The sequence below is a fragment of the Pteropus vampyrus genome, unplaced genomic scaffold (assembly GCF_000151845.1).
Source record: "Pteropus vampyrus isolate Shadow unplaced genomic scaffold, Pvam_2.0 Scaffold294, whole genome shotgun sequence".
Classification (NCBI taxonomy): Eukaryota; Metazoa; Chordata; class Mammalia; order Chiroptera; family Pteropodidae; genus Pteropus; species Pteropus vampyrus.
The window spans coordinates 1,396,324-1,418,012 of NW_011889075.1; the positions used below are offsets into that span (position 1 = coordinate 1,396,324).

The window sequence follows — 21,689 nt, forward strand, 5'->3', positions numbered from 1 at the left end:
GACGCATGCGCAGAGGAGCCGTGCGGGCAGGTGGCTGGGCTTGTGCCCGCACAGCCTCCAAAGGGGCAGGGCCGTAAGAGCAGAGCCTGGTCGCAGGCACATCCAAGGGTCAGGCCTGCTTGCTGATCTGGGAGGCAGTGACAAGGTTAACATGTGGACACAGGAAGCGCCGGTAAATTAGTAGAGGAAGTACAGATTTAGAACACAGTCTGAGAAAAAGAAGAATGGCCTCACGATTATTTTAGTAGGGGAAAAGAAAAAAAACAGCATTGGTGGAGCAGGAGCTGAGGTACAAGAAAGTGTATAGAAAGGGAAAATGAGGTATAAAAACAGGTAAGGAGTCAGGGCATTTACAGCACTATCCGGCCACCTTGAGGGAAGAGAGCAGAGGAAAGCTGGCTTTTTATCGTCACCATTCGTGTTCCTGATACGGTACAGACAGGTCCGACACCGACAGTCAGTCATGAGAAAAGGGACGCGGCAGTTGGTAACTTTTAAATTAACAATAAAATTCCTGAGTCCTTAAAAATGATTTTTGGGAAGAGAAAGGACCGCAGACATAGAATGCTACAGAAATCAAACAGGATAGGAACAAAAATCAAAAGTCAAGTTCAAAAGACACTAACTTGCACATTTTCCAGCTAGCAACAGGGATCTATATATTTCCCACAACAGCAATGCCACCTCACACGATTAAGTTCATAACAATCTTGGCTCCAGTACAGGTCTTAGGGCAGCAAAACACACTGGAAGAAGCTAAGAAGGCTCGGCTGGTTCAGCAGGGGTGTAGGAACATGGCCTTAGAGGAAGGTGCCCCAGTACTCTGAATCCAGAAGTGGGTTCAGCATGGCTCCACCACTGGCCCACTGTGTGAGCTTGGTAATTAGTTTACCTCTCTGAACATTTGTGTTTCATTTCTTCATCCACAAAATGGGGCTAAAAGAGCACCTACCATAGGGTTATTATAGGGTTATTTTAAATAACATTCTTAGCAGACTGTCCAGCAGGACTAACATTCAGTGAGTGCTGAATGCCACCAGTGGTATCGGTGGGAGGACGCCACCTGAGGAATGCCCTTCTCCTTAGTGAAGTCCTAATCACCAGCATGTCACCCAACACGGTCAGAAACGTAGACTAAGCAGTGACAGTGGATAACCTTACCCATCAGTTGGAAGAGCAGAAATGGACAAACCCAAACACAGAAAGCAGGGATGTTCTGCAGTTAGCGTCAGTTTAGTTCAAAGTCTGTTTCTTTGTGTGGATAGAGAATGCAAAATCAGTTCTTTATTTTATATTTTTAAGAAATGGAATTGTTATATAACCTACGAGAGAGAGAGAGAGAGAGAGAGAGAGAGAGAGAGAGAGAGAGAGAGAGAGAGAAAGAAAGAAAAGGGAAGGAGAGGGTGAGCAATTATGTTTTCAATACAGAAGAAATGCAAGTTGTATTTTAAGAACTACAGATGTTATGAGAAAAGAAACTAAGGAGGGGAGGTTGTCCCCACCCCAGTCAAGCCACACCTAAGAATTGGGACTCCAGGTCCCAGGGGTAAGGGGGGCCCCAGGTGCTCAGCAGTGTCTACACTGGGCTGGTGGGAAGAACAAGAAAGCTCCAGAGTAGCACCCACGGGTGAGGCAGTCTGTAAACTGCCCTGGCTGTGGCCTTCAGAGGGAGGAGGGGTCTTACCAGCCCTTCTCCAGGCAGCAGCTGCTCAGAAAGCTTGTGAAGGGGAAAGCCAAGGTTCCGACTTCTTTTAGGAACAGACTCTTGCACCATCTCCCGGAGCCTGACACTTTGAGGCTCAGGAAGACATTAACAGGGCAATTTTAACACATCTTCCTTGCTTGACTCCATGACCCTTCAATGATACAACTCTCAGCCTGAACGTTGGCAATTGCCCAAAATGAAGAATTTAATTTAGAAATCATAACCTTCTTTGCAAATCTGCTGTAATAATAAAAAAAATTAAGCCATTTATGGCTACTAAGAGCAGAGAAAATGGTAATTTCAACAACAAACCAAAGAACATGATGTAAATCTATGGAGCACGACAAGGCCTGCTCTCCAGGAGCTTCTTCCTCAGTCACAGGCTACCTTCGAAAGTGACATCATCTTTCAAAGACGAGAACAAACACCAGCACTGCCCTGGTATGACGACTTGTTATAATTTGCAAAATTACTCCTGGTAGAAATAAATTCCTCACATATTCTGCCTGCCTCTGACTGTAGAAAATTTTCATTTATTTATTCACTTGCTTGGCAAACATTGATCTTAGTCTGGATTTCGCTGGAAGCTGAACCTGAGACAGGGCTTCAGGCCAGTGGTTTAATGGAAGCTGCAAGAAACACTGGGAGGTAAGTGGAGATGTCATAGGAGAGAAGGCAGCCCCGGAGGGTTCTCTAGCCCATCACCACTGTAGGCAAGGAGAGCTCCAACCCACAGGCTGATGCTGGATGGGGGAGGAGGAAACACAGGGCCGCTCAGCCTGTGACACACGCAGGCATCTCCAGGACTATTACACTGCACGCTCTAGTGTTAGGTCTGGGGTAGGGCCCATGGGTCTGCATTTCTGACAGGTGCCAGGTGCTGCCATGCTCCTTGTCCACGCTTTCAGGGCGAAGGGTAAAGAGTTATACCTTAGTGTTAGATTCCCAAGGGCTATGGGACTGGAGTACTTTTACACCTGACTTCTTGGGTCACATTAGTTGAGGGCTGCTCTGAGGAGGTGTTATTCCGGGCACTTCTGGCAGTCCTGCACAGAGAAGCGAAGCTTCTTTCCAAGGCTCTGGGGAGGCCTTGGGCAGAGGCAGGAACTGGCTGCTGGAAGTTGGGGGATGCAGTGAAGGGTGCGTGTGACTCGGCATCTGTTACGTTACTGGGTACTGACCGTGGACCAGGTAGGGTGCCAGGGGTACAGCAGGGATAAAACTTACTAGGAACCCAAGTAAGTGGGATGTAGCATGTGTTAGGTGCTGGCAAATGCGAAGGAGAAAAATCATGCCAGAAAGTGGGATAGGAAGGGCCAAGGTGGAAGAGGGCACAGTCTGCAATGTTAGATTGACACTCTGAAAGGCTGACATTGGAGAAAAGATGTTGAAGGTGCAAAAGAGAACCTGTTGCTATCTGAGAAAAGACCTTTCTGGGGAGAGGGATGAGCAAAGACAAAGGCTCTACTGTACAGGTCCCCAATGTCTTTGGCACCAGGGACCAGAGCTCCTGTGAGAATCTAACACCTGACGATTTGAGGTGGAGCTGAGGCGGTGATGCTAGCGCTGGGGAGCGGCTGCAAATACAGATGAAGCTTCGCTCACTCGCCCCCTGCTCACCTCCTGCTTCGCGGCCCAGTACCTAGTAGGCCATGAACAGATACCCCATGGCCTGGGGGCTTGGGAACCTCTGTTCTAGTGGACCCGGCAGATTCAGAAAAGAGGAAGCCAGTGTTGCTACAGTGAAGTCGGCAAAGGAAAGAGTAGAAGGAATGGGGTCAGAGAAGTTGGGGGACGGGGGCAAGTCCTGTAAGGTCCAACAGGTGACTCTCGGGATTTCAGCTTTTACTTTGAGTGACTCAGAAGGCAACTGGGGAGTTGAAGAGAGGAGAGAAACGCTGTGACTTCTAGCTGAGGAGTTAAGAAGATACTGTGTGAAAGCAAGGAGAAGAGTTGGAAGACTCTTTCCAAAAACCAGGAAGAGAGAGAGGATGAGGACTTCAACGCTGGACCACGGCGGCAGGAGCATGGGTACGGAACAGTGCTACGGCTAGAGATATGTGTTGAAAACAGATCAAAAGGGCTTTGGAATCCAAACATCAATAAATTAAACGTGAAGTGTAAAGAAAAAACAGGAGTCAAGGATTACTACAAGGTTTTGGACCTAATCAGCTGAAAACAAAAACAAAAACAAAACAGCTGCCATTATCTGAGCAAGGGAAGACTGAGAGGAGAAGTTCTGGGCAAAAGATCTGGAACTGAGCCTGAGCATGTTAAGTTTCAGAAGCCTGGGCGACATCTGAGTGAACATGTCAAGAGAAGGCAGGATCCATAAATCTAGAGCAAAGCGGACACTCAAAGCAGATGTGAATCTGGGAGTCATCTGCCCATAGACTGCATTTAGAGCGCTGAGGCTCAGTTTATTAAAATCCTGTGTTACTGAGAAGAGAAAGAGAGAAAGGGACTATGGAGGGAGCGCAGGGACACTCCAATATCAGGAGAACAGAGCCTGACACAGAATTGGCAAAGGAGAAGGAAACAGAGCAGGCAGAGGGGATGGGGAGACCTGGCAAGGGCAACCTCGGAGAAGAGTGAGAATCACTGTGCCAAGTGCGCGTGCAGTCCCAGGGGCGACGGGAGGACGCACGGGGCAGACTACCATAACGGGGCCATGGGTGCCCTGGTTGAGAGTAGGTTTTGTGGAGCAAAGGATGATGAAGGTCTCACTGAAGGGAGTTTAGGAGAGAACAAGAAATGGAGACAGCAAGTAATAAATGTATCCAGGGTTTGCTCTGAAGACTGGAAGAGAAAGTGAGGTGACACTTGGAAGGGGATGTAGAGAAAGAGGGACCTTTCTCTAAGATGGAAGAAATAACAGCCTGGTGTAGGACAAAGTGAATGATCCAGTAGAAAAGGGCAATCACTGATGATGGGGTGAGAGAAGAAAGAATTGTGGGAGCGAAGTACTAGGAAGGGCAAGGGAGGATCAGAACGGCGTTAGGTGGCTTGGCCTTAGTGGAGAGCATGGGTGGCTCGTCCACCCTAAAACAAAATGTTAAGTATTAAGGTTAACAGGAGACATGGTTATTTCACTGTGATATGGAATTTAATTTAATTTTAGTCTTCTGTTTCTAAATTGGCTATTATTAAACATAGGTCAGAAGCAAACCATCCTACATTCACTTATGAAAGAGGTCACCTCCCTAGTGAATTCTTTAAAAGACTGTTTGGAAGGATCAATTACCTTTATAGAATAATGTGTGGCTTGATAAAAATACACTTAGAAATAACATGTACTGATCCATTATTTTTAATGTAAAAAAGATAGAGACTCTAATGGTAACAAATAAAAAACATCAGATATAATATTTCCGAAATATGATGTAGTAAATGTCATTAGCTGAGGCTGTCTTCTTGAACATTTTCCAATGGTGTGATAGTATTTATTTACCCGTGTTATTAGAGAGTGAATAGTCACTAGCCTTCAATTTTCACATCAATTGTAGAAAAAAGATTCCATTTTCTACCCGGTCTGGAATTGAAATTGACTTAGCATCTCAGAACTGTCAAAAATTTCTTTTACGAAAAGGTTTGCTTTACAGAGACTATAAAGTAGGTGTCATCCTTGACACTTGCATTCTATATTCATGCTGCAGGTCTATGGAGAAGAAACATTAAAAAACGTCAGAAAGGTCTTAGAAAGGCCTGGCTGTCATGCTTTGTGCCTCTTCTGGCTTCCTTTGCAGTCAGCTTCAGTGCAGTAGGTGTCAGAGGCTCTCTACTTAAAACTGCTAACAAGGAAAAGAAATACTCAAAGAATATGATGTCAGCTACCTTAGAAATTGTCTTTGTCAACAGGTCAGTCTGACACTTATTTTCCTGTGTTGAAAACGGGAACTTCTGCTTCCATTCAAATTAAAAGAAGCATATATTAAGTCTTTCGGATTTACAAATTTGGAACTTATTCCAAGGAAACCTCTCAATATGTGTATTTATAGAACAGAGTTGTTCTCTGTCCAGATGACAAACAAGAAAACAAATGAAATTATGTGAAATTGCTCTTTTCAAGTTCTTCCTTTTCCATGACAAAGTATTGCTCCTGTGTTTCATTTAGATGGGAACAGTTTTTTCACATATTTATTTTAATTGCATTCCCTGAATAACCAGCAGGTTGCACCAGATGCCATTTTAATTTTAACAACGTGAAAATGGTCACATTAGTTCACACGGCGATTAGGTCTCAGTCACAAAAACTACAGGTCCTAATATTACCGATACGAATGAATAAACAGTGTTCTGTGTGCCTCTTTCTTATTATATAAGTGAGAGCTTTTGCTTGGCGGGGATGGGGGTGGGCGTGGGACGGCAGGCTGCTATCATATCGGAGCAGAGGGAAATCCTCGTCATGGCACACGACTCAGTTCCACAATACGCTTTATTAAGTGGTTTTCTTTTTCCCCACATTTATTTTTAAGTGGGATGCAATTCTAACATTTTAGCTAAATACAGTCTTTATCTGAAACTCTGAAGGCCATGAAGAATGAAGACTAATTCGCACAGGCAGAAATCTTCATTCTAAAGCAAGGGCGGTGTGAGGGCCACCTGGACCAATACTTGGATTTGTGATTAGAGATCACTTGGCCAGGCAGACACTTTCCAGAAACATTTTTATAAAATAGTATGCCCTCACTCCTTGTGGTCTTAGCAAATCTCAGGATTACTGGCCAAAGTATCTCTACTTTTTTTCCACTGAAAGAACTTGCTGTTCAGCCATTCCTATGCAAAGATACTTATTTTCCTAACCCTTCATTTTTTTGCCTAAACTCGGTAACCCATGAAGGTACTAAACTTTGCCCAAAAGTTACTTTCAAACTGGCCCGCTTGATCATCAACTGTTGGGTGACTATCCCGATGGACATACGCCATTGCCCTTGAACTGTTAATCTGCCACCTGCCTGTATTCCTAGCCACACCAAACCAAACTGGTACCTCGCATAATCTTGAATACATTGATTCTAACATCCAATTGGTGTGTGCTGATGATTTCTGAATACGCCAGCAGCTAGGACTATGGTTTTCCACTATTAAAAGGGGCTAATAAAAAAATGTTAGGAAAAAACACTTCTTTGCCTTTTCAAGCAGTAATTTAAACCCCCAAGCTTGAAATCAAGATCAAAAAGTTCCAAATTGATTAATATACAAATTACTAAACCATCGAAACTGCTGATGTCGTAAACAAAATTCGTCAACAGCCACTAAGAATTCATTAAAAGTAAATTTATTGTTTTTTAAAAAACAACTGTGCAATATGTGCTTCTCAAGCCATTTTTGAATCTGGTTTGTTGTTCATCTCTTCTCAGGCTTCAGTTTGGCAAGGCTAAACGAGAAACACGGTACAGACACACAGTTAGTACGTACAGGTAAGGGGAGAAGCGATAGTCAATTGTTTGTTATTCTCTCAAAAGCCTAAAAGGTGTAATCCAACTACAATATTAAGTTTTAAAACCTGATCGTATTCACTGTGTCCTGAAAACTATTATATTCTAAAATGGGAAAGATAGCAGTGTATCTGATTTCAACCAAACAAGGTTTCAAACTAAATTATCTATTTCCTCTTACAGAACTGAATAAAACAATGCTGCAGGGACTCAGGTCATCATTTTAAATGTAATTGGAGGATTCGATTTTAATGGTAATTTTGCAACATTATTTTTGCTTTAGCTTTTCATAGCAATAGGCTCTCAGCTATGGACAACAGCACAAATAAATCTGAGACGTGCACAATAAGGTCAGTTCGAAGAACCTTCAGCTTTAGAGTGCATACGATTTCAGGACATTCAGATGATAATAATCCTTATTTTTCAGGCAAAATAATATCAAATTGTACTTACTCCAGGGCTGAAAGTAGAGGAATACATAATTTTGAATGCTTACTATCTGAGAATACTGACCTAAATACAGGATTTTCTTATCCTATTGATTATTTCAATTTGGAGATGGAAACTAGGGCAAAAACATGTTGTTTAATAATGGTATTTGTTTAAAAATGAACACATTTAAAACATCAAACAATAGATTTCTCTCCTAAAGTACAGACTTAGTTTCCTCTTTAATGACAATTTCAGACAACTGCAGAATTCTCAGAACCATTTTAGACTATTAAATTTGAATAGCCAAACATCTGAGAATCAAAACATATACGAAGACTCAAAATTTCAGACCCTCCCTCTGCTCTGCACTTTATACTCAGAATGATTATATTAACAAGTCACGTTTACCTGTTTCGTAAGCACACACAGGTTTCTTAGATACAGAGCCATTTTAATTAAGGCAACAGGAGCTCCGTATATGCAAAAGATGTCATACGTACAAGGAGAAATTCATACAAACATGATGCACTTTACATTTGTTATTTGATTCCTTCTAGATGTAAAACTTGCATTAAGGCAATTTTGCACTTCATGTACTCCATAATTTATAAACAGAGTGAGTCATATGATTCACAACATTCTTTCCTAGAGCTGTTTATCAATAATTAAAGTATCTTTGAGACTACCATTCTATATGTGAAAGAGAAAACCAAGTCATTTGTATACATCAATGAATTAAAAAATACCTACTCAATGTGCCATGATTCCCTGTGGAGGGATTTAAAAAATGTGTTTCATCTATTTGGTCCTCATTAAACTTGACCAAAAATCACAGACACCTTATAGGGGTAGGAATAGAGAGTGTGGGGGTTTTACATATGTGTGGTGGGGGGTAGAGTGGGAGGAAGAAGAGCCAGTGAGCCTACCTGTGAAGGAAAACATATTATTACTTCCTTATGCATCTGAAAATAAAAAGCTCATATGCCTAGAAAATTAAACTCCCAATAGCTAATGTCCCTTACTCTTAGCCTTTTCTTTCTGTCATCTGAACCAAAAAAAAAACCAAAAAACCACAAAAAAACAACAAAGAAAAAAAAAATCATCAAAACACACACACACACATATGTGTGTGCACACACAAATATCCCTGCTTGGTACTTCAGGCCAACATTGGGCAGCCATACTTGAATTTCTTTACACTATTCTAAGAAATGTATATGTACATACACATTTTTATTAAGCTATTTAAAAGCAACCCTGCTATGGAAAACACATCCTCTTTAAAAAACAAAGAGAAAGGAAGCAATTAATTTTAAAATCTTACTATGTTCTCTGTTATTAAAAAAATAAACATAAAAGAATCTACTCGAGAGTCTATTAGTCTCAAATAATTAGATTTAGTAGGTATGGAAGGCAGTTAAAAAATGTTTTGAAAAATCTAACAATTTTTTAAGAGTCTTCTCAAATACTAAAGATATACAATAATGGTATGAAGGAATGATTAAGAGCCAACAGTAAACCAAACAAAATTATTCTAAACTCATATGCAAGGAGCAGTATTTGGCAAGCTGCGATCTTTTCCCAAAGGGATGGAGCACTGGTCTGTAATCAAATAGAAAACAGCCACAATCGAGGGAACTAAACAGGATGCTACAACTCCGCTTAAGAGGTACTTACATTCTCCATGAGGGGAAAAGAGTATGCCACTCCCAAATATGCCCTTTTATAGATATTATTTTAAGCTGGTTATTTTTAAGACATGAAAGACTCAAGAAGAAACTGTGACCTTGCCCCTAACTGCCTAAAAGAATTCAGATAGAGGACTTGCTCCAGGAAGGCAGCTATCATCATAGATAACTGTAGTTTAATATGAACTAGGTATGACACACAGGAAGGAACTTGGCAAGGCCCCTTAGATCAAAGTTTTCTCTGTGTCCCACTGCTAAAGACAGTAGGTCTCCCATTCTTAGGGAACCCCATACATACGTAATAAATTTGGTCATTTTCTCCTGTTAATCTGTCTCATTTTAATTTGATTATTTGTCCATTCAGAAGAACTTAGAAGGGTAGGATAAAATTTATTTTCCTCCCCCACGGTGGTGTGTTGCTCTCCTGAGAGAAAAAGCTCAGTTTTATGGAATTCATACACTTCCATGGTGTCTGTACTCCCAAGATGGCTGATCTTGAGCTAGCAGCATGATGTCACTGAAGGTGGAGCTGGGAAGAGCTTCACACCAGTGTACATGGCATTGCACCATGCCAGTAGTCGGTGTAAATAACCTCAGAAGCAGAGATCATAGTAAATGTAATAAAATCATTAAGAAGTGATGAACTGTGAGTATTTTATAGAACTTATTTAATTTTTAGTAATGGTTATGTTTAACAACTTGTTGGCATAATTCTAAAAACTGAACAACTGGCTTTCATAGAAAAACCTTCAGCCCCTGCACCTAAACACAGAAGCTGATTTTCAAGAATACATAGGCCTCCTGTGAAGCTATAGATGGGTCAACTTCATCACAAAGCTGGCTTTCACTACAGGTTATAGGTACAGGCTATAGAATTTGATCTAGAAAAACATCGTTTGTATTTTACATAACTTTTAGCAAAAAGGGGATTGTGTTGTGTTATACTTCAGGGGCCCTTTGAAAAAATATACATTTCCCCACAGCCCCCACACTCTCCAATCATCTGGCCCCCAAAAGAAAACTACCAAAAGGCCTCCCTTCTGGAGCTGTAAGTTATAGAAAAATAATTTATAATTAAAATAATTTCTAAACTAAAGATTTGCTTATTTTCTATTCCATAAGAAGAACAGAGCGGTGTATCAGATAAAGATAAACGTTGGCTGATGGATGAAAATTAACCAGCCATTAGCTTTCCGTAAGATTTCAGGAGAAACCCTGGAAATGAGACTGGGCTCTAAGTCAGAGGTGTAAGTCTCGAGGCAGGCTTAGTCCCCTTCATACTGTCTAATTTATAGGCGATAATAGTATACACTCTTCAAATTTTAATTGATGGACAACGGCCTTGTTTCTGTGTGTTATGTAGGTGTGTTTTGAGCTGTCAATTTGCATATATGGACTGAAAAGACCCCTGGCTAACACAGAAACAAATAAAGTGGCAATTAGAGCAATTTCACCCTATAAGTATCCTTGGACATGGAATATAATGAAGAAAGATGATCTGACCGAAAACACATTCAGAAGGATCAGTATGTAAACAAGAAAACTCTAATGTAAAACTATGACAATCCCGATATCTGAAGCGCTGGAAATGCAAATTCAATCATACTTAAATGAAAGCGACATTGCTAACAGGCCAAGCACTGTGCTCTCCCTATCTACAGTTTACTTCTTCCATGCACTTGACCTAATCAGACATCTATGGAACACATCTGTTGTGTTGTGTAGCCTACAGGCTGGGCCATGGGTTCGTGACTTGGCAGGCTTGGCTTATCTATAGCTCCCTCAGTTGCTGAGGCCATCAGCACCATAAGTCAAGAAATTCTGCAAAAAATAAAAACTCACATTTGCACTTAAAAAAAGTAAAAAGGGAGGGCTGTGTTATGCAGGATAACTACTTTTTGAAGAGTTAAGTGGCCATGCTCTGTGTTTTCAAATTTAAACAATCATCTTGATATGTTTAGGGGTCTAATTTATAGAACAATCAAGTAATCTTTTACATGTCCCATTAAATACCCGAATATTATAAATCACCTTAGATGAACATTTATGGGAGAGTTTTAGTGCAACTTCTGAGCAACTTGTCACTTTTATTGTGTAGCAATGATTTGTAAAAAATGATATGCTAAGTAATCCTAGAGTATAATTTAGGGACACAAAAACTGCTGTCAGGAAACAGCCAGAGACTATGTTTAATGAAATCTTTACAGATGAAATAATAAGTATTAAATTAATCAACACCGCCTAATTGAAGCTCGGTTTGTAACATTTTTTATTAGACTTGTTATTAATGAACCTTTAAATGCTACCACTAACTTGAGCTCTCTGTTAAATTTAAATAATGAACCATTGTTCACACTCACAAAAGAACAAACACTGCTTTAATAGCCCTTTGTCTCAACGGGGCTGTTACTCTTAGGCATAGCTAAGATATAGACTCATCCCTCCTTCTTCTCCACAGTTATTTACATGGTTGGCAAGACATCATTTTTAAGGCTGCTAATATGGTCTGAAATAATGAAAGTGAACACCTTAAGCGAGTAAAAATGCAGTAACCAGGACTGAAATTAGAAAGAATTTTGGTTGACCTCAAAGATTATGTTTTCAAACCTGTGTTTTTAGTATTCACACATACGCTGAAGGATGACCTGCTTCGAGATGGCAGCAACTTACCTGAACATGTCTCCCAGGCCCTTCAGCATCCCCTTCTTGGCTTTCATTTTATCCTTTTCCTTATCTCTGTCTTTCTTCTTCTCTTTTCCAGTTTTATCCTTTCTCCCAGTCTTATCACCTTTCTCTTGGTTTCCATTTATTTGCCTCTCCAGAGAATGTGAAGGCTGGTCACTGGCTGTGGACACGGACTCTCTCCCTGATCTTGAACTTTCTTCTGTGTCTTCTTCCACTTGAAAGAGGGGGAAAAAAGGATAAGGAATGCAATGAACCAAAGGAACAAAAATAAAGAAGCTAAAATAAGTGTGAGTATTTGATTTTCCCACATTTTCTGCTGTATGGCCCTGCCAACAACATGGGTTGCGATGCTGTTCACTTTTGAGTAGAATTGGAACGGACTCTGTGATGTGAACAATTACCGTGCATGTGCGTGTTCCTATGTGACGATGAGGTCAGAGGAGCAGCATCCCAGCGGGGTGCCGATGCACTCGGGGTAACACCTTCCTTGACACATAGTATGTACTGCTGGGGGGATTGGCTGGCCCTTATCACACAGCACAGACTCCTCAGGGTCTTGTCTACTACATTTGCAAAATGAAAATAAGCAGCCACTCCCCACATGCAACCTCCCCTCCGGGGTAAGGATGAAGCAGACACACTCTGGCCCCTCACTGATGTGTTAAACTACGCCATTCACTAGCAGGCACAAGGACTCACTTCGTCGGGCTCCCAAATATGTCCATGTGTGATTTCTGCACACAGAGGACTGGACCTTCACAGCCTCTGCAACTTTTCTATATATTGTCACTACATAAAGCCAACACCATAAACAGATGGTACTACATGTTCTAATCCTAAATAATTGTGCATGGCAGTCTACACAATGGCAGGTGAACAGAGGTGGATAGAGCCATAAAAATGTGTGATTCAGTAACCTCACACAGAGTTGAACTTTGCAGATCAAAGCTCTGCTTAGCAATAATAATATTCCATCCTTTGAACCAACATTTCATAAACATATGGTCCAAGGGCACTTCAATACCCCAAACTGTTTGCATTTGAAAGAATGACAAGTAACTAGAGTGGGTTTCCACCTACCAAAAGAACTTTAAGAATTTCTATATTAAGTAGGAAGCTAAAGATGTGCATATTAACAGCCATTCTCATAAATCTTTTCTGAGACTAACTGCCTAAGGTTTTCTGACAAATATAATAAGATTTATTGGGGCTTCGACTTACCCGCTGAATTCTGAGGTAATTGTTTTTTCTGCATCAACAAATAAAGTATGAATCAGTATTTTTTAGAGTGTTCTAATATAGAACCAACTAGAAAAGTTAGGTCTCTTCCCAATCTTTCACAAAGAATTGATCTCTAAATCAAATTAATACATCTTCAAGGGAAATTCAGTCTTGCCTCTCTACTGGCAAGGAGCACTTGAGTTAGCAATATACAATATTAAGAGTATAATAAGACATGTTCGAACATCTCAATATCTCATTCTTCTACTATTCAGTCCTTATACATCTGAGAAGAGACTATCAGTGTCATGGCCACAGCCAAGTAATACATTTTTTTAAAATGCCAGCTATTTACCATAATACTCAAAAAATGTGTAGAATTCTTTTTGTTGACACATTTGATTAAAAACATGAGCCAACATATTTCCCATCCCAGCAGGTCAGACCCTAGGTCCAGCCAAAGAGGAACAATATCACCATATCCAAATCCAGATGGTATTATGAAGGTCATTCAGATTGACTTCTTCCATGACTTGCTGAGGAAACAGAAAGGTCTGGGGCCAGCACACACCCAGTCTGGGGCTCTTTCTACGATTATATTCTTGTACAGTTGTACTTTACCAAGACCTTCATGCATGTCTTTGATCAACTCTGTGATTGCCAGATTCCACCCCTGTCATAGTGTGTATTTTTGCAATCTATAATCCAGGCACTACACAGTCTGCTCAGAAGATAATTCCAGCAATCTGTAATATATTTCAGAAACCTGTTGTCAATCCTTTGTGGTCATTTAATGCTGTGACTTGTGGCTCATATTGATGAAATCACTCAAGAAGCTAGATCAAACATGCAACAACTCGAGGACGGGCGAGCAACCATAGAAATGACATTAGAAAGGCTGACCTCCCTCTGTACTGGGTTATCCAACTGTGAGCCACTCTCTTCCCCCAAGAGACATGGTAGATTTTTAAAAACTTGCTTCTTTTCCTATCTGTCAATTAATCTATAAATAGGAATTTTGTACGTTTCCTGGAAGGAGCCAGTTACAATTTTCAGATGGCCACTGCTAGTGAAAATGTGTAGCCTTGCAAATAAATGCTGAGTTAAGGCTATAAGTTTTTGTGGTCTACACAAAAAGGAATATCCTGGCCGACTGTCCCAAGGGCTTGCTAATTATGTGAAGCCTTTTCAAATGACAACCCCTCAAGAGAATGTAAACAGAGCTTTGACAGGGTTGTAGCATCTTCTCAGTACCATTGACATGGCTGTGATCTATCTGATTGCCAACCACTGCTTCAACCCTTTAGGGAAAAGGTGTGGCCACAACTTTAAGATAAGAGACCAAATCATTATAAAACAGTTCTCAAATGTTCTTGGGAGCTACAAACCTAAGTTTCTTAGTATACTCGAGTTAAACAGATGGATATTAACGGATTTTCTAAAATTCTGAACATGCAAAACGACTTTTACCTATACTTCCATAGCTCTTTGTACAAACTTTTATTATTGCATTTCTCATATGATATGATTAAATGTCTGTCTCCCTAACTCTAAGCTTCTAAAATGAGGAAAGCTGGGCAGACAGCAGCTGCTCATAAATGGCTGTTTAATGAAAGATTACTGGTAAACCTGACTCATTACTATATCCCAACCAAACAAGCATTTATGCAATCTTTGGGTAGCACCATGTTTCTAGTTCCAGAAAAATGCCCACTCTCCTCTAATCAAGCCTGACAAAAACAGCCGCATCCCAACTACAGTAACACCAGGAAAGCCCATTGTATAATTGACCCTTGAACAATGCGGGAGTTAGGGGTACCGACCCCCACACAGTTGAAAATTTGCATGTAACTTTAGATTCCCCCAAAACTTAACTACTAATAAGCCTACTGTTGATTGGCAGCCTTATCAATTAACATAAACAGTCAATAGATACTTCGTATACTGTATTTTTTATTTATTATTTTACAATAAAATAAGCTGTGTTCTTACAATAAAATAAGCTGTATTCTTAGAATAAAATAAGCTAAAGGAAATGTCATAAATAAAATTGTAAGAGAAAATACACTTACAGTACTTATTTATTGAAAAATATCTGCGGGTAAGTGGACTTGTACAATTCAAAGCCGTGTTGTTCAAGGGTCAACTGTACTTGGTTTAGCTCTAAATAGTTTCTGGTATATTTTTATGGTATTATTGTTAGTGCTATGTGTATCATCTAATAGATTTTACAACCCTCTCCAAATGTCTGAAACTATAAACAAAAAAACGAGCCCAATAAATGTAAATGACTTAGTCTTCCACAGCAACCATTATCATAAATCATGAATGGAAGTATAAGTAGCGATTCTGCTAGTTTTCTGCCTAATAGTTTTGGCAGAAGTACAAGGGGCATATGTCTGCTCTTGGCTCGGTAACAGAATAAAGGCAGAGCCTTCACAACTAACTATACGCTGAAGTCACATTTGTTGCCAATTCTTTTCATATTCACAATAATTTTTCTGGTGTATATAATACAACTTATTTTCTAAATTGGGTAAAAGAGAAAATTAGTATTAAATCATTTATTAACTTTGGGTTTTGAAACCTCGTTTTATAAAATAAAAAATTCTAGCTCAGATTCCTGCCCCAAGCAAGTGGACTATTTAAAATAATACCTGCACATCTGAGAATTCTTTATGCTTAATTTGAACATTCTAATTTAGATACTACATTATCCCAGATATTCTTCTGGGGGTGTACTGATTTAACTAATCCCTTTGAATGCCAACTAATTAAAAATATTTAGCAATATGTGGTTTCATATGTACAAACATAAGATGTTCTTTTAAAGGATCACATTATATATGCTTCAAACTCTAAAATTATTTGATAGAAAAAAATTAGAATATCTCATTTTACCCTATCCCCATGCAAGATTAATGTGTTTTTTAAAACCTGAAATAAATTGATTACATCCACTTAGTTTTAAAACCAAACTTTGTACATTAAATAGCAGCTTTATAATAAGGTACATAAAATATTTTTATTCCTTTAAAGTAATAAAAAAAACCGTATAAGTAATTTTTTAAGTGAAAAAAGTTACTAGTAATACACTAGCAGTAAATGGCTTGATCTATTGTGTTCATACAGTAAATTACAATGCAAGAACTAATCACAAGTCTACATTTAGATAATTTACTATTTTAAATGGTATACAAATTTCACATTTTCTTCTCTTTAATTTTGCTCATCTTGACAGATTATCTGCTTTCCTTTTGCAGACAGCCTACACAAAGAAAGATGATTATCTTCTTCCAAACAAATAGGAATTTCTATTTTTGACTAACATTTATCCCTATTTTAACCTCCTCAATGCAATGAACTATCAGCTACTTTCCCATGTGATTACTTATAAAGGCAGATATTCTCAAGTTTCTCTTTTTAAAGAAGGTATAGCGTGAAGCTGCTTATTTTTCTTTAATGTAGCACAGTCATTCTGCAATTAAGACATACCTAATTACCATGTTTTCAACAAATGCAAATGTAGTTCAATTAAAATTCTAATCCATGTTACAAATTAAGCTATTCAATCCTGCAAGGTATCATGTTAGGACTGGGTCACCAAGAAATTTGGAAAAATTGGACCCTTACATGTTAATGATTATGGAGAAAATGATTTTAGGTTTCAATTGAAATGTAAAATTCTGTAGCTTATGCCATAAATAAATATTTCTGTCTAATAATCACAAACATTTTATTGTCAAAAGTTGACTCTAAGCCCCATGGTCATTAGTCCCACACCCATCCACCCCGCTCCTGCCTTGAGAAGCAATGCTACCGCTGATCTCTGCTGGTTGCTTGTCCAAAATCCACTTCTCCTTTTCTTCTTCCTAATGGAACTCTGGTTGGGTTCAGAAACATAACCTAGCTCCAAAGGGTGAATTAAGTTTACACAACCTACGAGTGCCTACTCCTGTTGACTTATTAGGCCATTGTTGTTAGTTCCAGAATGTCCCCATCAGACTAAATGGACACATTCCATGCTTGGGAAGATGGCTCACTTTCTTCTGTAGGATATAAATGAGAAAGTAAAATGCTCCTGAGCCCTGCAATTACCCTCTGGACAAGCTTAATTGTGGACAGTGCAGCCAAAGGGGCAGAAAGATGTGGCGTATTTATTTTATAACAAGGGCCCCCAAGCCCCAGGCCGCAGACCCACTACCAGTCTGTGGCCAGTTGGGAACCGGGCCGCATAGCAGGAGGTAAGTGGCGGGCGTAGCTTCACCTACATTTGCAGCCACTCTCTAGCACAAGCATCACCACCTCAGCTCTACCTCAGATCATCAGGCATTAGATTCTCACAGGAGCATCAGTCCCTGGTGCCAAACAGGTTGGGGACTGCTGTAACATAACACCACTAGGCTGTAAAATTAATAACCCTGGAAACAGCCTAACTCTAGAATTCAGTTATGTAAGACAGTGTATTTCCTGATTGTTTGAGATGGTCTGAGTAGGATTTTCTATTAAATGCAGATGAAAGTATCCTAATAGTTACCTTGTACAAATCAGACTTTAGAGCAGCTATGGAATATCTACAGTGCTATATGTCACAAGTGTAAGATTTAGCAGTCAATGTCATTCTAGGTAGCTCTGATGATTTTACCAGAATGAAAGGATTTGTCCAGACTTGTTACCAGAATTAAATGAATTGTTCGACAGGTATAAACAGAGGAATACCAAAAAAAAAAAAAAAAAAAGATAATATTACTTATTCATAAGTATGAGTAAACAAGTACTCACCTCTGTGGGCACAGCACAAAGAAGTGCCGTTAAATATATTTGTTGAGTGAATGACAGAATGGTTGAACAAATACCAAACCATGTGAAAAACTATCCTTTACTGCTTCTTATTTATAAAGAATTACCTCCTCCCCCTAATATTAGAAATACCTAACGAAAGAAACAAATGCTCTCGAGTAACTTACAATTTACTGTGGAAGACAAAGGATTAAACATAATAATTGCACACAGCGTGATTCAGTCTTCAGAATCTACTTAAAACATAACTTAAAATGAATAAATTGAAACAAGACATTAATAATAGAAAATTTCAGTAGACTTAGTGAATCCACTGACCACTATCAACTTCTATTGATTAATGTTAAGTAAAATGCAATGTAATAAAGGCAAGTGAGAAATGGACTCCTACACATTGCAAAGGCCTGGGTAGAATTTGAGAACTTTGGTGACTAAATATGATTTTTGTTTCTTAGCTGAATATTCTGACTTTGGAAGAAGAGGAAGAAAGATGTAGAAAATGAACAGCTAGTGATACAGATGGTGCTGAATAACAGGATCTGCTTTTCTGGACTCTGACTTTTAACATTAGAATGATGAGCTCTTGGCAATGGAAAAACTTAGTTTTTTTGGAACACTTAAAAAAAAAAACCTACACATACAAAGCTGTCATGAAACATGTAGAACTAAGAAGCTTTTATACTGAAATGTGGGGTGGGAATAATAACTTATAAGATGAAGAACCAAAAGATGAGCATTTATCAGTGGCATGACAGAACAGGTTTCAGCAACTGGAGGAAAGTTAGAAAGATGATTCCTAAGACACTCAATTCTAAAACTACGCTTAGTTCATTAAAAAAAATTTTTTTAAACTGTCAATTCATGTTGGAGTGAGGAGTAGGTGGGAGGACAAAAACAGTAAGATTACTCTTCTAAAAAAATTTAACACTTATTACCAAAATCCATTCTTCATTTCTATTCTACATTCTAAATTTCTCTTTAATGCTCCCTCCAAATGAAACAAGTAGAATGCTCGTGAAGGTATTGGTACAATGCCACCCTCATCACTCCACACTTCCCAAGAGAAAGCCACAGAGCAAGTACAATGAAGTTCATACCCTTAATTTTCTGAACCCTGCAAATTTGCTTTTGGTGTCCAACTGATTTTTATATTCAGATGATGATCAGCAATGGATAGTGTTTCCAGTTCATGAGGACAATGTGTAATGAAGCCAAAGGCTTTCCTTTCAACAGACCGAAAGGACTGGTTATATAATCAAAATGATAGCACTACTGTTGAAATTGCCACTAAAATTTTATTTTAATCAAGGAGTGAGCTTGGTGTCAAATGTATGTTTTAACAATATACAAAATATTACTGATAGTGTCAAGAAAAGACATTCCGGTCCATTGCTATGACCCTTCAAGTAGAAAACAAACAAACAAACAAACGAACAAACAAATAAATAATAAAAACATGCAAATGTGAAAATCGTGAATGGCTAGCATTTTGCTATTTATTGAGAATTCAAAATGACTATTCCCCTAAAAGCCAGTGTTCTTAACTCTCGTGCTACACAATCCATATGGGGCACCCACAAAAATTTGTTAATGTTAAAAAAATTGCTTTATACTAAGAAGTCTCAGACACATTAGAGCTTTAAGAAGTGAAGGGAAAACCAGATTTAAAAAAGTTTCTTTAAGAAGGAAAAAGTCGAATACAGGCATGAAAGGGTGGAGGGAAAGTTAGGGGGCAGTAGGAAGACATGTCTCACCGAGAGTGCGTGGTCTGGGCAAGAACACACACAGAAGCTTGGGGGACTGTGAGAATGCGAACGTGATTACAGAACTTACTCAGCAAATTCAGAGACAGTATGACCAGTTAGGAGACTCTAACAATAACTTCAGAGAGTAAATAATGAAGTTTGGGGCTAGATTAGACAGAAGAAGTGGAATTAGGAGATTTCTTGAGAAAAATAAAGCAAGCTTGGTAATGGAATGATTATACAGTGAGATGATAATTCTTAGTTTTGGAGCCTGGAAGTGCTAATGAGAAAAATCACATCATCATCATCCATCTTTGTGTGTGAGATGCTAAGCATGTAAATGCAGTTTCTTCCTTCCCTCTGGCATTGCCAAGGATCATCACTCACCTGGATTCTTGCATTAATATCATATAACTGATCTGCCGGCCACCAACACTGCTACTTCCATCCCATCCTCGATAACCCGCCCTCTGTCCCGGGGCCCCAGCGATCGTCATTCTTTTACTTGAAATTCTTCAAATGCTCTTTAAGGTCCTTAGTGTAAAATACAAATAATTTAAACTAGGCTGTCAGTGATCCGTTCTCTGCTAATATCTTAAATGTCATTCCTCACTATGTTTTCACCTGCACCATAACCATCAACCTAACAGAAGTATGGCAGTCCAGAGACAGTCCCCATTCCGCGTTTCACGTGTTCCTTTCCCAGCTAAGACCACTCAGCAACAGCACTCCTCTCAGCTATCGCTCCCCCCAGCTCCCTCTCCACTCCAATTCTGCACAAGCTGAGTGGGTGCTGCACCCTTCGGCACCATGGTAACCTGTATACTACAATGGCCCTTAACTACGCTGCTTCTCAGGTGTCAGTTTCTCTCTCCGCTGGTTGAACCACCCCCTGACCCCTTAGGAACCTACTGCCTAAATATCAGATTTTAGGCACCACAACTCATTAATAGACACTTACAAAGTTTAAAGTAGTTTTAGTGTAATGGGTGTTTCCATTTGTAAGTTTAATATTCTAGAAAAATCACAGGATTGAGAATTAGAAGGTATGTATTCTGTGATTCAGTTCCTAAGTATGATCTTGGTCAACTACTTAAATACTTACTTCTCATTAGGAAAATGCTTAAAATAAGGAGTCTATAATTCAAATACTTCAGATGTGACTTTTCATTGTACTTTTGGCGTCAGTTACTTTTCACATAGCAAAAGGAATGTAAGAAACAGCTTCAGCTACTTCGCATGCTTACACACATACTGCATTCAGAATCTTTCTAAAATTAATCAAAGCTGCTTTTCTTAAACTGCAGGTGATATTTAAGTATACAAATTTGTATAGAAGGATAGAGAGGTTACTCTTATTCCTAGCATTTCAGAAAAAATATTTTTGTAGATCAATATCCAATTATTCTTTGAAATAGTAATGAAATAAGGAATCTTTTACAAAGTTCTTTGACCTTGAAACCCATGTCCTGAATTCTATCACATACTTACTATAATCTGCTTAACAAAATTAGACTTCGTTTGTATTATTTTTGCTCAAATAGGTAGTAATGAAAAGTGGCTAGAAGTGAGCAGAATGCTAAGAGTAGAAAATCTGATATTAAATGCAATATGCTATTCTGTAGCTAAAAAAGAATAATTCCCCTGGAATCTCTATTAGCTGATTTACCAACATAAAGTTAATTTCTTCAAATCTCATACTGCTAACTGAAGTTATGCAAATAGTAGAGCAATGCTTTTTCTTATCTCCTAACAAAAGTACTATAAGAAAGCAGCAAGCTACTCAAAAGCAATTCGTCTCTGTTTTTAAGGCATACAGGTTTTCACATTTAAAATTCTAAACTAAGATATATATTAAAACCAATAGGTACAATTAATAGGATAGTGTTTGGTTTCGTTGTGTTTCGCCTCCTTGACCCCAACAAAAAGCTGTTACTGAATTGATAGTAAGGTTTACAATTTGGCAACTTTTAAT

General features: G+C 39.0%; 1 protein-coding gene across 1 annotated transcript in view; it reads right to left on the reverse strand.

The window, feature by feature from the left end:
- Positions 1-21,689, reverse strand: part of PARD3 (par-3 family cell polarity regulator) — a gene marked incomplete at its 5' end in the record, with an annotated part of 522,521 nt that overhangs the window by 185,121 nt on the left and 315,711 nt on the right. The window contains one exon of the mRNA XM_023521117.1: positions 11,934-12,162. Coding sequence (XP_023376885.1) covers positions 11,934-12,162 — 229 coding nt within the window. The remainder of the gene's footprint in view (positions 1-11,933; positions 12,163-21,689) is intronic.